The sequence below is a fragment of the Thermobia domestica genome, chromosome 16, assembly GCF_964235325.1.
Source record: "Thermobia domestica chromosome 16, izTheDome1.hap1.1, whole genome shotgun sequence".
Lineage (NCBI taxonomy): Eukaryota > Metazoa > Arthropoda > Insecta > Zygentoma > Lepismatidae > Thermobia > Thermobia domestica.
Window position 1 is genome coordinate 103,517,829 of NC_137469.1, and position 17,799 is coordinate 103,535,627.

General features: G+C 37.6%; 1 protein-coding gene across 1 annotated transcript in view; it reads right to left on the reverse strand.

Annotated features, from left to right (window-relative positions):
- The window catches only part of LOC145673292 (uncharacterized), a gene marked incomplete in the record, with an annotated part of 76,083 nt that overhangs the window by 23,613 nt on the left and 34,671 nt on the right, over nucleotides 1–17,799 (reverse strand). The window contains 4 exon segments of the mRNA XM_081742862.1: nucleotides 1–198; nucleotides 4,596–4,924; nucleotides 8,542–8,623; nucleotides 9,658–9,782. Of these exon segments, the coding sequence (XP_081598988.1) occupies nucleotides 1–198; nucleotides 4,596–4,924; nucleotides 8,542–8,623; nucleotides 9,658–9,782 (734 nt within the window).

Here is a 17,799-nt window from a genome sequence, read left to right on the forward strand (position 1 = left end):
AACACGATCTGTAACTGTACGGTCGTCCTTCCTCATTTCCGAAGTGGCTTTTGATTCTGTACGGTCGTCCTTCTTCATTTCCGAAGTAACTTTTGGTTCTTCTTTTCTAACAAAAGTAGACTTACTGCTGATCAACTGGTCATCAGTTTGAATTGCTGTTGATGTGGATTTCCTCACGGGTCGCTGAGTCATTTGAGTCTGAAAGGAAAATTAATTGTAATATATAATTAAGCGTCGTAACGCACATTTGTACATATATTTACAGGTAGAACGTACATCACTGTTAGGCGAAGACAAACAACGATCTGCTACTTAACAGTGTATCATTTTACGCATGCAGTAAATAAAATAAACACTTCGTTCCAGGAGAAGAGAACAGAAGCCGCTAAAATAATTATTGGCAACGAACGACAACTATTTTCCAGAGCCGTAAAACTTCATTTTTCTCAAAATTATGCATCAGAACTTGTTCGTAAGCATTTCATTTTGTTTAGTTGCATCTAATCGGAACAAAATCGGCTGATATATGCGACAAAATATCAAAATGAATTGACTGATGAATTTCGATGTGTCTTCTTTGGACAATGTTGTAGTTAAAACAAAAATGTAAGTTTAAGAATTAATCATAAATTTAGGCTTAACTACTCTGTGTCCTGTTGTATTGCTAGTGTCATGGTGAAAAACTTTGAGGGTATACTTCAGTATTAGCTTCATCTTAATTGTATACCATCAATTTTTACGTTTACCAAAAAAGTTTTCTCCATTTTCGAAAACTACGCATCAAAATTTACTCACCCATATAATTTTTGTTCAGCTTGATGAGATCTATCGATTGGTATCTATTGTTCGGTATTCCGTAATCACGGTATGTCTAAGGGAAGAATTTTGGCATTATCGCTTAAAAATAATTTTTTGACAACTCGCACATCTGGCAGCATCATGTACAGTCAGCGACAAAAGTTCTTTCCATTTAGTAAAATTATTCCGGGAATAACGGTGGTATGGCTAGAACGTACAGAAAATACACTGTTTTTAATTTATTGAAAATTGTACTCAAAATGTCATTACATTCAAAAGTTATTTACGGAACTAATTTCATCATACGGAAAGAACTTTTATTGCTCACTGTACATCATAATCCTACATTTTTTCTTCCTAATTGAGAAAAACACTGATGTTGAGTTTGAGATCACACAAAGAAATCATCTTAGTTCTTTAATAGTTTCAGGATCTAGGAATACGTTAGTTAATTATGTCCGTGAATCTCCTTCTCATACACAAATAGATTCTCTGTGCCTACGTTGACATCCTTTCTTTCTCAAAAGGTAGAACAAATGACACAAGGGATCATTCTTACCTTGATCACACAGTAGTACACTCATCATACTGCCACACACATCTATATGGCCAGTCATTCATCGAATTATATTTGAGTCTCGAATTACAGCCAGTTTTCATCTTGAAACAAACTTTTAATTTTAAACATGGCGGGATATACATTGTAATTTTAAGTTAGTATATAACAATTTATCTAATTTTACAAATTAACTGACTATGGTACGTTCATTCATCCCTCCTGGCCTAAAGGCTAGAGGTGCAAAACATTCCAGTCAGAACTCGTAAAGGAAAATCACTATCCCTATGGTGCACTTTTACACCATTCAATAACTCACAGCTTCCTGACTGGCTACTATTATATTATCCCCTTTTCTGAACATGTACTGAGTTTATAACACACTACACCTGACCTCGGTTCATCTATTTGTTGCGTTACAGAATATGATTTCCAACCAAACGTAAAATAGGACATTTCAATAGCACTTAGACAACATTTTTCAATTTCTTCGGTAGTGATGGTAAAATATTTTGCACAGAGTAAAAGGAATGAATTATACAGCCACTAATCTACTTTTTATTGCCTAACACTATCATTCTTACTTGCTACTAGCATGGCTAAGTATTCAGATTTATTCACTTTCTTCATACTATTACCATTACTGATTATGATGTTTCCGTGAGTACAGGCCTGCCACTACGTACTTCATCTATTTCTGTACCAGTATTCGACTACGCTACGGAAGTTCGAGAACGGTTATGTCTGTAGACAAGTATCAAAGCGAAAACGGTAAGCGATACCGAGAAACAATGTTTTCTTATGGATTCAGCATCCTACAGAATAGGTTCCTCCCCGCTCTTATTCCTCTATTCCAACAAAGTGATAGAAACTACCAGATTAGTATCAATTAATCACAAGACAGCAAAGTGGGTATAAAATGAAGAAAACTAATTTTTCGATATGGATTTAACGTCCTAAGAGTAGATTCCATCTCCGTCTTTCTCTCTCTATTGAAACAGAAACTAAAAGAAATCTGCCTTTTCCGGTATTTAATGTTGGACTTTCATAAAGCAAAAGCAGTCATAAACAGAGAAAAATTGTTTTTTGACATACGAGGCGCATGTCAAAAAAAGAGCCGATTTTTTCTACGCGGGGCTGGAAACACTGAAGAAGTTGAGCATTAGCAGAAGCATGCCATAATATTATGTGCTTGCAACAGAGATAGAATCGTCCGAGTGGAGTTACGTAAGTGCGAGTAGCAGTAAGATGAAATGGCTGCCGTAATACAAAATCCCGCCAAATGTGAAGTGAGATCTATCACGAGATTTCTAAATGCCAAAGGACAATGTAGCTGATATCCATCGGGAATTGTGTGCCATTTACGGACCGACAGTAATGAGTGAAGGAAAAGTCAGGCAATGGTACAGTGTGTTTCGCGAAGGGCGTTCAAATATTCATGACGACGAGCGCACCGAAAAGCCTAGCGTACAGACGGACGATCCGGCGGAACGCGTTTAATGAGAAAGTGCAATCCAATTGCCGGTTGACGATAACTGAACATGCCAAAGAGTTTCAAGAAATGTCTACGAAAGCAGTGCATCGAATGGGACTGAAAAGCTGGGTTATCACAAACTGTGTGTAAGATGGGTGCAAAAACGCTGACAGGCGGTCACCAAGAGCAAAGAATGACAGTTGCACGTGATTTTCTGCTCCGCTGAGGAAAAAATGCGGATGACCACATTTTTCACGTAGTGGCAAAGGGGAGGAAACCTGGGATGTCGAATGCCACTAGGGAGTCGAGCAGCAGTCAATACAATGGCAGCACTGTGGTTCTTCTAAACCGAAGAAATTCAAACAAAAACACCATCAGTTCACAAAATTATGGCAACCATATTTTCGGACTAAAATGGTGTGATTCTTGTGGAATTTTTGGAACCAACATAACCAATTACAGCAAATGTGTATTGCCAAACACTGTATAATATGCGACGTGTTATTCAAAATCAGTGTAGAGGAATGCTACGCTCTGGAATTCTTCTGACCCATGACAACGCTCGCCCACTGACACCTAGTTGCTCGTACTGTTGAGATAATTCAACGATTTCGATGAGACCTACTCAGCCATCCCCCTTATACCCTCGACCTTGACCCCAGTTTCCTTTCTTCACCTGAAAAAGTGGCTTGCATTGAAGCGTTTTAACAAGAGTGAAGTGCTCAAGACATCAGTTCTGGACTGGCTGCACTTTCAGGTGGTAGATTTTTTACACAGAAGGTGTACGGAAGCTATCAGAAATGTCTGGAGATGCATGATGACTACGTCGAAAGATATGCTATTTTCTCCTAGAAACATTAACCAAGAAAATGAGAAGGATTTTTGGAAGACATACGGCCAAACCTCATTAATTTTTAAAAGATACCATCCTCATATTCGTCTGGTAAAGCTAAGGAACAACGGAAAAAACTGTCAAGTTGGACCGTCTTGAGAGACGAAACCCAAGAGGCCTTATTAACAGGCCAAACACTTAACAATATTCATCTACACCGGATTGGTGATATTTGAACTACACGTGAATAATGAAGCGACTATAACAACAATAATAATAATAATAATAATAATAATAATAATAATAATAATAATAATAATAATAACAATGAAAAATTTACGTTAATATGCCACAAAATCCACATCGTTTGAATACGATTTTTGACGTTGCGCTTCACCGATTAGCTATCATGATTTCTAGAATGTTTTCAGAAGGATGATGATCACATTATTTAAGGATAGCGCTGAATTTTTACCAAAATTGATCGTGTCCCTTAATAGTTATACACTATTATTAGTAACAAATTCGCTCTTGCAAAAGATTCACTAAATTTTAATATTAGACCAATATTTAAAATATAACCCCAGGATTTAGGATTTAGATTTCTGGGTTTTCGGCACCTATGGCCATTTGGCCTGTCACGTTTTGAGAATGACGTCCCTCGGCGAGTACATTATCTGGGGAAAGGGAAGAAAGTGGCCTGGGATCTATAAGTTCGGTACCATCCTGGCATTTACCTGGTGTGATTGAGCAAAACCCAGGAAAACCTCATTCAGGGTGGCTGGCCTGAAAAAGCGTTTTACACTTTTTCGACCGAGTGCTCCTACCGGGAATCGAATCCGGAACCGCTCGCACCGAAGGCGAGAGCAAATATAATCCCAGTACAACTTTGTTGTATAAAACAATGAGAAAAAGCACAAAAAGAAAAATAATACCTCATTAGGTTCAGGCGTTCCAACTGCCGGTATCTCATCCCCTCGTACTTGAACGGCCTCTTCCACCATAGTAGTTTCAGACTTGGATGAAACGGAAGACTTTTTCTCCTTAGCTGCACATCCAGAGTAAGTTTCAGTGTTCTTGGAAAGTTCTTCACATTTAATACTGTTTTCCGACGTCATCTTTTTTTCACAGTTCTGACTTACAATTTTCTCTTCCTGTTTTACTACTGAACTTGATAGATCATGCTCTCCTCCTAAGCTCGGGAGATCAAAGTCTATCGATTCCCAAGCTGGTTTTACAGCAAATATATCTTCCTGATAAGCAGCTGAAAAGCAAATTCCACATAATATTTAATATATTTTCTCACACATGTTACATGTATTTAATTATATGTTCCCGGAAGTTAAATATTATGGACTATTATCTGCAATATTTCAAAGCCTAATCTGAATTCTTCAGACAGCAAACGTTTGCTAATTTTACATATTTTAAGTTTTTTTTTTTTTTTATATTTTGTATTCGTTGAAACTTTTACAAATGTAATATCTTTTATCAAACTTACGAGAAAAAGGAAAAAAAGCGTATGAACTTCAGAGAAAATCAATGTAAAGAATTTTATGAAATGAACTGTCAGGTTCGATGTTCCAAAGTACCTAGTTCATGAATATAAATTATTATTTTAGGTGAACCTATAAATAAACACTTTTTATCCGCCATTTATACTACTTTGTACTTTCGTTTATATACATTGACGGAAATGGAAATCCCAACACCAAGAAGGAGTTATGCTAGGTGAATGAAACTTACCCAGAATATTCACCTATATGTTTTATTTCAGTTATACCAGTTACAAGGTCACAACTCCAAGGACGCGCGTGCACTGCCATGTAAATGCGGAATGGGTCCAGCCATTAGACACGTGCCACGCTGGTGAGAAGCAGTAGTGTCACTGTGTCAGTCTACGGTAACGCGTGCTACGAGTGTACAGAATGCCTCGAAGACGACAACGAACTGTTTATCGGCAGTTAATGTAGTTCGAAGGGGGCCGCGTGGTTGGGAGGCGAGAGGGTGGATTTTCATTTCGTGACATCGCAGCAAGAATTGGTCGAGATGTCTCCGCGGTACACAACTGTTGGCAGCAATGGTTCCGGGAAGGTACTACTACCAGAAGACCGGTTTCCGGACCTTCCCGGTCCACCGGAGAAAGAGAGAATCGGCGTATTCACAGAATGGCTCTGGCGGATCGGAGGGCGTCTGTAGCCGAAATTCGAACTGCAGTGACATCTGATGTCAATACAAGAACTGTTGTGAATCGCCTACTGGAGTGTGGGCTCCGCTCTAGACGTCCTGTAGAGTGTTTGCCGCTTACTCCTACCCACCGTCAAAACCGTCTACAGTGGTGTTGCGAGAGAACACACTGGAGGACAGAATGGACTCACAGACGAGAGTTGTTTCTGCCTCGGTACCAGTGATGGACGTACACAAGTCAGGAGACGGCCTAATGAACGTTTGTTACCAGGCTGCATTAGTCGTCGTCATACCGGTCCGACCCCGGGGATTATGGTATGGGGAGGGATTTCGTATAACCACAGGACCCCACTAGTTATCATTCCTAACACCATAACAGCACACATCTACATTACAATGGTGATCGTACCAGTTGTTCTCCCATTCATGAACGATATGGAAGGGGGCCTGTTTCAACAAGATAATGATCGTCCCCATACCACAGCTGCAACTCTACGTGCTCTTCAAGATGTTAACGTGTTACCTTGGCTGGCAAGATCTCCATATTTGTATCCAATAGAGCATGTGCGGGACAAGATTGAACGACGCCTCGAGACCCATCCTCAACCAGCAACGACCATCCGGGATCTGACCTTATAGGTGCAGCAGGCGTGGCATAAAATCCCACAAAACTCCGACACCTCTACGATCGATTGCCTGCTCGTGTGGACGCCTACATTCAACAAGACGGTGACTACACTGGATACTAAAGATGAATATCGTCCACTTTCGTCTGGTGGTGCATCTGCATTCTGTAAGTTCTGTAACTCAAATTTGAATCAATGAAATAAAACATGTAGGTGAATACTCTGTGTAACTTTCATTCACCTAGCATAACTCCTTCTTGGTGTTCCGTCAGTATATACCCACAAGATTAAAATTACCATTCACAAAAAATCATTAGTAGCACTACTCATTTAAAAAGATCACCAAATAAGAAAATTTCCAATTATGAATTGGCAAGTATGATATGTAAACTGAATATCCACACACATAAATAATAGCGCCATGTAAGTTTACCATATAGCTTCGTTCTTAGTAATTTTATTCGTCTGGACATATATATCAATGACACTACAAACTAGTTTAAATGAAGAGTTTGATATGTAAACAGTTATTTGTACTGTGTAAAGAGCAGTTATTGATTTAGATGCATCTTAACTTAATAATTTGTATAAGCTAGCTAGTTGCAAATATCGAACTTGTAAGTTTATCCTACAGAGTAATTTACGTAGAGATTTTCTCTTAAATTCAGAGGTAGTATGTGCGTCATTTTTTGGTCTAAACAAATAATAAAAATCGTTAATTATTTTACATATACAATCAGGGTTCCCACTTGTTTGGCGAGCAGAAATTCTCTGAATTTTTCCAGGTTTCCTAGGTCACGATTTAAAAATTTCCCCGCTCTAACCAACCTTATTTTGTGTGTATAGGTAGAAATTTTGCAAAAAAAATTTATTTTATAAAACACTCTCTACTAAACAGCCGAGAAGACAAAATAAGAAAATAGTTCTCATAAGTAAAAATCCGTACTTAAAATTCACTGACTTTTCTTAAACTTTTTGCGAGTAAGCGGAATTCCATGTTTCCCAGTGTTCTCATTCTTCATGGAAACTGGTGTGTAAGATTTCTTTGCAGATAATACCGCTTTTTTCTAAAATGTTTCTCGTTCTACTCTATATTCAGCGGCGATCGACTGTTTGGCCAGCCCCGGGAAGAGTTATTTTATCATTCATTGCAAGGAAAGAATCTAAATTTATATTTGAAATGTTACAAGTTTCCACAGAAGCTGGAAAGGACAGGATAAACACAATTTTGAATATGGAATAATAGTAATAATCAAATGTTTTCAACTATACAGTAAGTTAAGTACTCTAAAATAATAAAGAAGAGGATTCTAATCAGAAGCTTCGGACTCCCATTTATTTAAAAAATGGAATAATAATTAATGATTAACTAATGAGGTAAGAACAAAATGAAGTCCGTAGTCTACAAATTTAATCAGTACAACTAACCATGTTTGATCTGACTGAGTGAAATTTAATATCCGTAATTTCTGTTTGAAATGAGATCTGAACTATTACTCGGGATTTCATCCAAGACTAGTACCATCACTGGGGATCGAACTCAGGAAGACGAACACAGAAAGTATGTGCGTTAATCATTTCGCCCCAAAGGAAATGAAATGAAATGAAATCTTTCAGTTTTACGTCCCACAGTTATGTCGAGTAGGCTAAAGGAGAAGGTGATGATGAGAAATGAAGAAAGTGGTAGAATGACGAAGTAGGATGAAATGGGAGAATCCAAAAAAAAAAAAAAACTCCACACACGATGTTTGTCTACCACAAAGTTCACTTAATGCGAGCAGGGATCGAACCAAGGACCCCATGTACCAGAGGTGAACGCTTTACCACTGAGCCACCGTAGCCCCTTTCGCTACAAAGGAATATTTAATTATATTTCATTCCGATCTTAACGACCAAATCCTGGTGCGAGTACACTTCGTTTGGATCTCAGGTTATATTTTACAATCTACGTCTCATAGAGCCCTAGTGCTAAAAAGGGACATTAATATCTAAAGAAACAACTAAAAACATATACTATGTAATACCATTCACATTGAATTCCCACTGCACATACTATGATTATACTTACTTGTATCCAAATTGCCTCCAGAAGCGATTTTGCTGAATGTATCTGCCAATGTAAGTGCTTCATTATAAAAGATATTGTCATCCTACACGAATAAAAAACAAAGATAAGAAAACTTAGAATAAACATACTGTACATTTTTTTATTTTTTATTTTTCCACCTTTTTCATTTAAATAATGCTTTAGTCTTTTTTTCCAAAATAAATTTGCAAGGTAGGATGCCGAGGCTTCTCCTGGCGTGATTCGTGCCACTTAGACGTTATATTGATTCCCTGGGCTGTTAGGCGTAGTTCTACAATAAACTAACATGCTCATGTTGCAGTTTTTTTCTGCGGACTGTACAAACTACATGAAGAAAATAAGAAACCTAAGGGCGATTCTCATGTTAATGTCTACAAGACTCTCATCCTATTAGTATATACAAGTGTGTAGTTACGTCTCGTCAGTTCTTGTACCTCAGGGAACTAATAATAAACTTAAGATGTTGGAGACTGAAAACTGAAAAATGTGTTGTTAGATATATTGTGTCCAAAATTTGTAATTATTATTGTTATTTTTACACACAATTTATCATGAGGGCACGATACCTGCACATAGAAACTGTTTAATTGACATATTTTCACTCAAAACTTGCCATAAAAATTTCTTCTCTATATATATAAGCAGTTTAACAAGAAGTCTTATTCTAACTTTGAAACCTTACAAAAAGTGCATAAAGGTCCCATTTAACTGAATTTCTTTTTAAGGATATGACTAAAAATACGTCAATTTTTGCCTTTAAGTGAATATATTTTTTACAATTCACACAACACTTCAACTATTTTAAGATCCTGAGTCAATATTTTACCTGTATTTCTACTGGAATTTAAGATGTGCTATCTGCCGAGATTACTTTTATCATGAAAATGACCTTCTTGTAAAATTCCTAGTGATTTCCAAACTACAGTTATTTCCGATTCAGCTGTGTTAATAATTTTCTCACATACTATATATATATATATATATATATATATATATATATATATATATATATATAAAGAAATGTTCCACTACTCTATGTCAAATAAGCTGACTTCAGATCTCATACTACTCTCTACTGATGAGAAAATTATTTCTTACCTCAGCACTCGAAAGAAATTTAGGCTCTTTTATTGCTTTGGAATCTAAGTTAAGAATATAAATCGGAGGACGGTCGTAAACAGAGAATGGCTCAGTGCTACAGCTTTTATGCTTCTCATCGAACTCTGAAAATAAAATTCCTCAAAGTTACGTTCTTGAAATCAACTATATATATATATATATATATATATATATATATATGAGTTCATATACAAGATGTTAATGAACTATACCGACACACTAACAGGTGATTACTTACAGATGGTGATCAGAAAAATGGAAACACCTGTAGTTGGCAACACGTCAGATGTATGGGTTGGTAGTGGTGTAGTGGCGCCCGCAGCGCCGGACCGCTGGTGGTGATGTGTTAGGTCGGTCTCCATACTACGTCAGGCGCAGTGGAACAGAAGTGTCCAGTGGCTGCAGCGGGTAATAAAGCGCATTGTCACGCAGAACCGTTGTGCCATTGCGGAGCAAGTGACGGAGGAACTCAATCAGCACCTCCCCCACCCTGTTTCGAGAATCACAGTCCGCCGCGAATTACATGACATGAACTTACGGGGTCGTGTTGCACGGGCCAAACCGCTCATCAGGGACCATAACGCTTTCGCACGACGCAAATGGTGCTGCGATCACGCAACTTGGACCGTTGAGGACTGGAAACGTGTGATATGGTCGGATGAGTCATCCTTCACATTATTTCCAACCACGGGCCGTGTTTGTGTGTGGAGAACGCCCAAAGAAGCTTATGATCTGCAGTGTCTCCGCCCAACTGTGAAACATGGCGGCGGCTCGGTGATGCTGTGGGCCGCCATATCATGGTTTTCATTGGGTCCTGTGGTCACACTTAGCGGACGAATCACTGCCAACGATTATGTCGCAATTTTAGGAGACCACTTGCATCCTATGGTCCGGATGTTGGCAGTGATGCCATCTTCCAGGATGATAATGCACCCATTCACACAGCTGGCGTTGTTGCAGCGTGGTTTGAGGAACATCGGGATAAAGTTCAACACCTCCCCTGGCCCGCCCAATCCCCAGATCTCAACATAATTGAACATCTGTGGTCCGTCTTGGAAACACGACTCCGGCGACGATTTCCACCTCCATCCTCTCTCACAGAACTGGCCGATGCCCTGCACGAGGAATGGTGTAAAATTCCACTTGCTACCATTCACGACCTCTATGTCTCCATCCCACGTCGCATCAAGGTTGTTCTGAAAGCGAAAGGTGGCCCGACACCATATTAATCTGGTAAGTTGCAATTTCGTTCAGGTGTTTCAATTTTTCTGATCACCATCTGTACATCGAAGTAAGTGAAAAAGTTCATATGGACCTCTGAGGAAAAGTGCAGTTTCAGAGAGGGCTGTCCACGATTGTGGAAAAGCTAAATTTCAAGACGACTTTTTCAAATTCGTGAAACCAAGGATTGGCGGTCTATGTAAGCGTAACGGAAGTCATTCATACGCAATCCAAAAAAGCATGTCTCATCAATGTGTAATGGATGTGCAACAAATATTCCCTATAGGGTGTAGGATTTAACATTTAGATTTCTGGGATTTCGGCATCTATGGCCATTTAGCCTGTCCGGTATGAGGGATGACGTCCCTCGAGGAGCACATTATCCGGGGAAAGGGAAGGAAGTGGCCTGGGATCTGTAAGTTAGGAACCACTCCGGCATTTGCCTGGTGTGAATGAGGAAAACCCAGGAAAACCTGTTTCAGGATGGCTGGCCTGAAAAGCTTTTTACAATTTTTCGACCGAGTGCCCCCCACCGGGAATCGAACTCGGGCCGCTCGCATCGAAGGCGAGAGCGTTAGCGACTATGCTATGCGAGCCACTCTCTATAGGGTGTAATTTTTAGACATGCTCTCAACAGAATTTTCAGATATGCTTTTAATTTCAAGGTGGGTCAAAAGTAGGCAAAAGGTAAGCCTCAACAACAGTGTGCACGGAATGCTACGGTGAGAAGTCCAAAGTGTAAGGGAAGTCAGCACCACGGTCTCTCGCGTTCGGAATGACACGTGCTACGACATTTTGTTTCACGCTCATATGTTTTAATATATATACCGTGACAAAATACATCGCACTACGCGTTATTCCGAATGTAAGGAACCGTAGTGATGGCTGTCCTCAACACTTCTGATCTCTTGCTAAAGTATTGTGTCCACTGTTGTTAAGGCTTGCCTTTTGCCTACTTTTGACCCATCTTGAAATCAGAACATATTTAAATCTTCTGTTGAGTGCATGTCTGGGAATTATACCTTGTATTGAATCCCTTGCCAATTGTTGAAATATGCATTCTTGGATTTTGTATGTTTGTATGACCACCACATCACGGTTTCTCGAATTCGAAACAGCTCGTGTTGAAATTAGTTTTTTCACGATTTTGGACAGCTCTAGTACTGAAACTGTGGACTTCTTCTCAGTTCATATTAAGGATGTGACTTTCCCCAGTTCATAACAGATGATGTGAGGAATCACCTGTTACAGTTTGTCAGTATAGTTCATTAATACCATGTATATTATGAACTCATATGAGTTCGACAAATAACTGGATTAAGTGAAGAAAATAAAACTTTACAGGATAGCAACTGTAAGCCTAAACTGAAACAAACATATTGTAATATTCGAAATCTTAGTTTTCATAATATTTTAAATTCTTTTCCCATCTACTTTACTGTACTACTTTTATAGAGAATTGACCTGAAGTAACCTTTACATCAAGATATTTATCACATAACTACGTACATACTACATATGAACACCTAGTTGCAGAACGTGTTAACTGCATTAAAAAAAGTGATTCTGGTAACAAGTAATGAAGTGCTAATTACTTTCACAGTGAATATACTCTTTGCCTTAAAAAAGGGGGAATAAAAACAGCTAAAATGCCAGGTATATCTTCTAGGGTTCAATAACTTACGCAAGACAAATGGCGGTAATAAACTAACTAACTAACTCGATGGCCTATGGAACCCGGAGGTTCAATGCCGCGTTCACAAAAGCTCTCCACTGACTTCTATCCTTAGCTAACTGCATCCAGTTTCTACTTTGTATTCCTATCTCTGGGAGATCCATCTTAATATTGTCCTCACATCTGCGCCTAGGTCTGCCTAATGGTAGTTTTCCGACTGGTCTTCCATTCTAGACTTTGAGAGCGTTTTTACTTTCTTCCATTCTAGCAACATGACCTGCCCACCTAAGCCTCCTAGACTTGATGACCCTAACAATGTTTGGTAAACCGTATAAATTATGTAGCTCCTCGTTATGAAGTTTCCGCCATTCCCCCATTCCCGTTCCTCTTGGGTCCGAATATTCGTCTCAGGTTGTTCTCAAATACTTTCAGTCTATGTTCTTCTCTCAGAGTAAGTGACCATGTTTCGCAACCATACAGAACAACTGACATGATTATCGTTCTATATATTTTAAGATTCAAATTTCTCGACAGAATTCGCAACAACAAGAGATTTTGAACAGAATAATAACACGAATAAAAAAAAAAAAGTGAAAATTTTCATGGGAATTTTGTACTGTATTATTGATAAAAGAAGGATCAAACAAATATTAACAATCTGTGAAGCATCGTTGTTAAGAGTTGTTTTAACCATACGAATTTAAAGTTAAATACTTATTCAGGTAAGACAGAGAATGAATATGCAAACTTCATACTTATGAAATGAAGAATTTCATTAATTATTTAACAATTACCATCACTTCCGCATATTTCCAGGTGTTAATTACATTATATAATCATATTGTTATGATTTGTAAAGCAATTTTACTTAAAAGATTTTAGCAATGGTTTGTAATTCAGCCTTTACATAGCATATAGGTCATTAATAGATTCATTAGCAGCATGGAACTTCCTTGGTTCTTATTGCCGCCACTGAATGTGGATTAACTACAACCTTTCTTGTTACCGGTAGGTTTGTGAGATTAGTTTATTTCACAAATTGTTCAGTAATCATGTTGATTGCATCACTCACACTTAAATGAAAATTTAATGAAAATATATATATATATCATACTATCTATGTATATATATCTAAGAAAACACAGATTTCATAGCTTTAGACAGGTAAAACTTTTTTTTTTTTTTATTACATTAAAAAGTAATGCCTTTGTCTCTTGCGAGATGGTCGCAATGATACTTCCCTGGTTTTGGATTGTGGAAGAATGGGGATATCAGAATCAGCATTGCCCCATCCATCAGAATCACCATCAACCCTCGTCATGATCCTGGTTTCGAGTTTCGTTTATGATGCAGTTTTGCAACCAGACCACTCCACATGAAGCTTACTCCAATTCTTTTGTGAAATGAATTTGAGAATCTTCAACGAATGCCTACACAATCTAAATCTCTATTTCATTCCCTACATACTCAATCATGTAGAATCTAGTCACATTCGTTAATTCTAAAAACAAGCCATCCATAAGACGTGATACAGAACCCTTCCTCGAGACTAAATGCTTAACGATAAGTCTTAGTATGAACAATTTGGGTTTTATTTTCAGTGGAAGTTCACATGGTTCTGATGCAACATTAAACTTCAAGTAACTAACAGAATAAAATGTTCTTAACTCAGTATCTGTTTAAAATTAAAGAGACATTCTCTGATGCATTCATCGGTGTAAGTAGGTAACACATCACCTACGTACATCAAACTCCTTTAAAAAATCTTCCTAATGTGAGAATATCCAAGAAGAACTAAAGGAATGCGAATTATCAGCAAATAATTAAGGTTGAAGTACATGTGATGTTCATTAAAAAATTCCCCTCACCTACATCTAGTTAATGTGGAATATCGAAAATTTACATGTGTATTGATACATGTTTCTATAAGTTACGAAGAAAATTTCATCTTTTATCCCTAATATTTTCTATGATACAGGCACGTATGTGAAAAAAAGTGTAAAGATGGGTAAACTTAATCCCAAGCGTTGATCAAGTTTCTGTACTTGAGAAGCCGCCTATCAAAGAAAATATTCGATGAAATGAAAGAGACTTATGAAGAGGAAGCCCCATTATATAAAGTTGTGAATCACTGGCACTGTCAATTCAAGAGTAGTTGGACTTCTATAGAAATGGTCCTCATTTCAGGGCAATTCCAGTCCACCTTTGATGAAGACACTATTAAGTAAGTAGAAACCTTCAACTTCGAGAATCATCGCATTACCATTCGCCAAGTAACTGAATGTCAAAATAATTGTGCAGTCATTGTGAAAATAATACATGAGCATTTGGACATGCATTAAGTGCCTGCCCGATGTACTTCTCGGTTAGTGACACCTCTCCGGAGCGAATCACTTACTCTCATGAACTTTTGACCCTGCAACACGAAAACCATGATTTTTTTGACAGTAGAATGACTCATGATGAAACATAGGTCCATCACTATGACCCAGTCAAAGCAATGGAAGCATATTTACTCACTAACTCCAAAGATCGCCCATGTCCAACTTTCAGCGGGCAAGGTCTTGCTGACAGTTTCTTGAGATCGGCATGGAGTCGTTAGGATGGATTTCCTGGTGAAAGGATATCATAATTACAGGGAAATACTATGCTTCACTACTGCAGAAAATACAAGATTCCATCAAAATCAGGAGAAGCGGAATGCTGACGAAAGGTGTCTGTATCCTTGAAGACAAAGTCCCAGCTATCGCATGCTACCCAGAGGACGATCTTGAGGATATGAAATCATTTCCCATTCCCGTACTCTCTTGATATTGTACTAATTTCACCTCTTCCCAATCATGAAGTCATTTTTGAAGGGAAAACATTTCCAAGACGATAAAACGCTGATTTATTGGGTCAAGTCATGGTTTCTGAAACATTCTGCGGACATCTACAAACCTGCTCTCCACAAGTTTATAAAGCGATGGGAAAAGCGTGTGGGCATTGGAGGTTCCTGTATAGAGAAGGACTAACGCCTCTACCAAAAATTTCGTTTATTTCAGTCAACAGTAAGTGGGTCAGGGGGGAAATCTTTAATGAACAAGCCTCGTATACACAAAATTCCAGAAAACTTAATCATCACTTTTCTCATATACGTACTTTCTTCTATTTCCGTGAAGAAATAATACGGAAAATAGTTTATTATAGAAAACAGATTATGGAAAATAGTACTTTATATGAAATTTTGTGAAAGAATGTAGTCGACTTTCCACCAAAGAAACTGCGTTTGAGTCACTCGCGCTCAATTTTCCTGCATACTCCAACCCTAATTATTTTCCAATAATTCACATTTCTTTAATTCTTCTAAAATATTTTCACACAAGAAAAAATGTTCACGCAGTCTAATAACACTGATCGGTGTGTTAACAACGAAGACATCAGAGAATGTCGAAATGATTTAACATCTTTTCAATTTTAAACGGATAATGAAGTAAGAACATTTTATTCAATTCTTCATATGTATCCTACAATGTTCATAAGTAAATATTGCAATAAATAACTAAGTAAACAATAATCATTTTATTAACTTCCTATTGTATAGCAAGAATGAAATTCAAGGCCCCGAATATAGCCTTCTAATCTTAGAATGGGTTCTTGAAAATAATTATGATGGAACATTTTTTCGAATACTTGAGTAATTCCACGTGAAATCAGCACACGGTTTCAGATCGACCCTTACAGACTGCAGTGATACTTTATATTCTGCCAACTAGCTCTCAATGTATAGAACACGCGGAAAGTTCTTGTTGATATATGAACCAGTTTTGAAATTACAGGCCCATCAAGACTTTATCAAAAATTATGTGAATGACATTTGTTCGATTGGCATTTGCGCCTGACCTAAAGAACCTGGGACGTTGGTTAAGGTGTAACTTTAAAGTTTATGAAAAGAACTTTCAAATGCTATATAACACTATCAATTTTTAAAAAATCAGAATTTTGAAATTGATTTTCTCAAAAAGCCATATTTTGAAAATTTTCAAAAAAATATATATATATAAAACAGTGTTCGGTTGTTATGAATATATTCCCACAAATTTATTTTGAAATCAACATGGGATCATTTGTTACTAGTTTCCACTTCAAAACGTGAAGTTAAAAATCGCGTTAATTTAGGTTCTTCAATTACAATATATACATACAGGGTGTTAATGAACTATACCGACAAACTGTAAGAAGTGATTCCTCACATCAAAGTAAGAGAAAAAGTTCATATAGACCTATGGCGAAAAGTGCATAGTTTCAGAGCTAGGGCTGTCCAAAATCGCGAAAAAGCCAATTCAAGTTTTCAATTTCAACAGGTCCTATTTCGAATTCCAGAAATTGTGGATGGTGGTCCTTATCAGCATAAAGGAAGCCACGTATACGTAATCCAAAAGTGCATATTTCTTCAATTTTTAATAGGTATACAAGGTATTCCCTACTGGTGTAATTCTCAGATATGCTCTCAATAGAGTTTTCAGATATACCCTGATTTCAAGGAGGGTTTAAAGTAGGCAGAAGGTAAGCCTTGACAACAATGAACATCCAATGCTTCAGAGGGAAATCGGAAGTGTTAGGAACCGGCAGCTCATGCTTTTTTTCTGTTCGGAATAATGTATTTCGTCAAGATATATTTCACGTTTTCTTCACTTATAAGCGTAAAAAAAAAAAAAAAAAAAAAAAAAAAAAAAAAAAAAAAAAAAAACTGTAGCACGCGTTTTCCCGAGTACGAGAAACTGTGCTGCTGACGATCCTTAACACTTCCGACATCGCTCCAAAAGATTTTGTGTTCACTGCTATCAAGACTTATCATTTGCTTACTTTGGACCAATCATAAAGTCAGAGCATATCTCGAAATTGGGTTGATGGTATGTCTGGGAATTTCAGTCTGTATGGAATACTCTGTATACCCATTGAACATTAACGAAATATGCATTTTTGGATTGTGTATGCGTGACTTTCTTTACGTTGATAAGGACCACCATCCACAATTTCTGGAATTCGAAATAAGGTATGTTGAAATTTGGCTTTTTCGCGATTTTGGACAGCTTTAGCTCTGAAACTATGCAAATTTCCCTACAGGTCCATATGAACTTTTTCTCTTATTTTGATGTAAGGAATCACCTCTTACAGTTTGTAGATATAGTTCATTAACACCCTGTATATACACATATATATGTTGGGTTATGATGGAAGGGGTC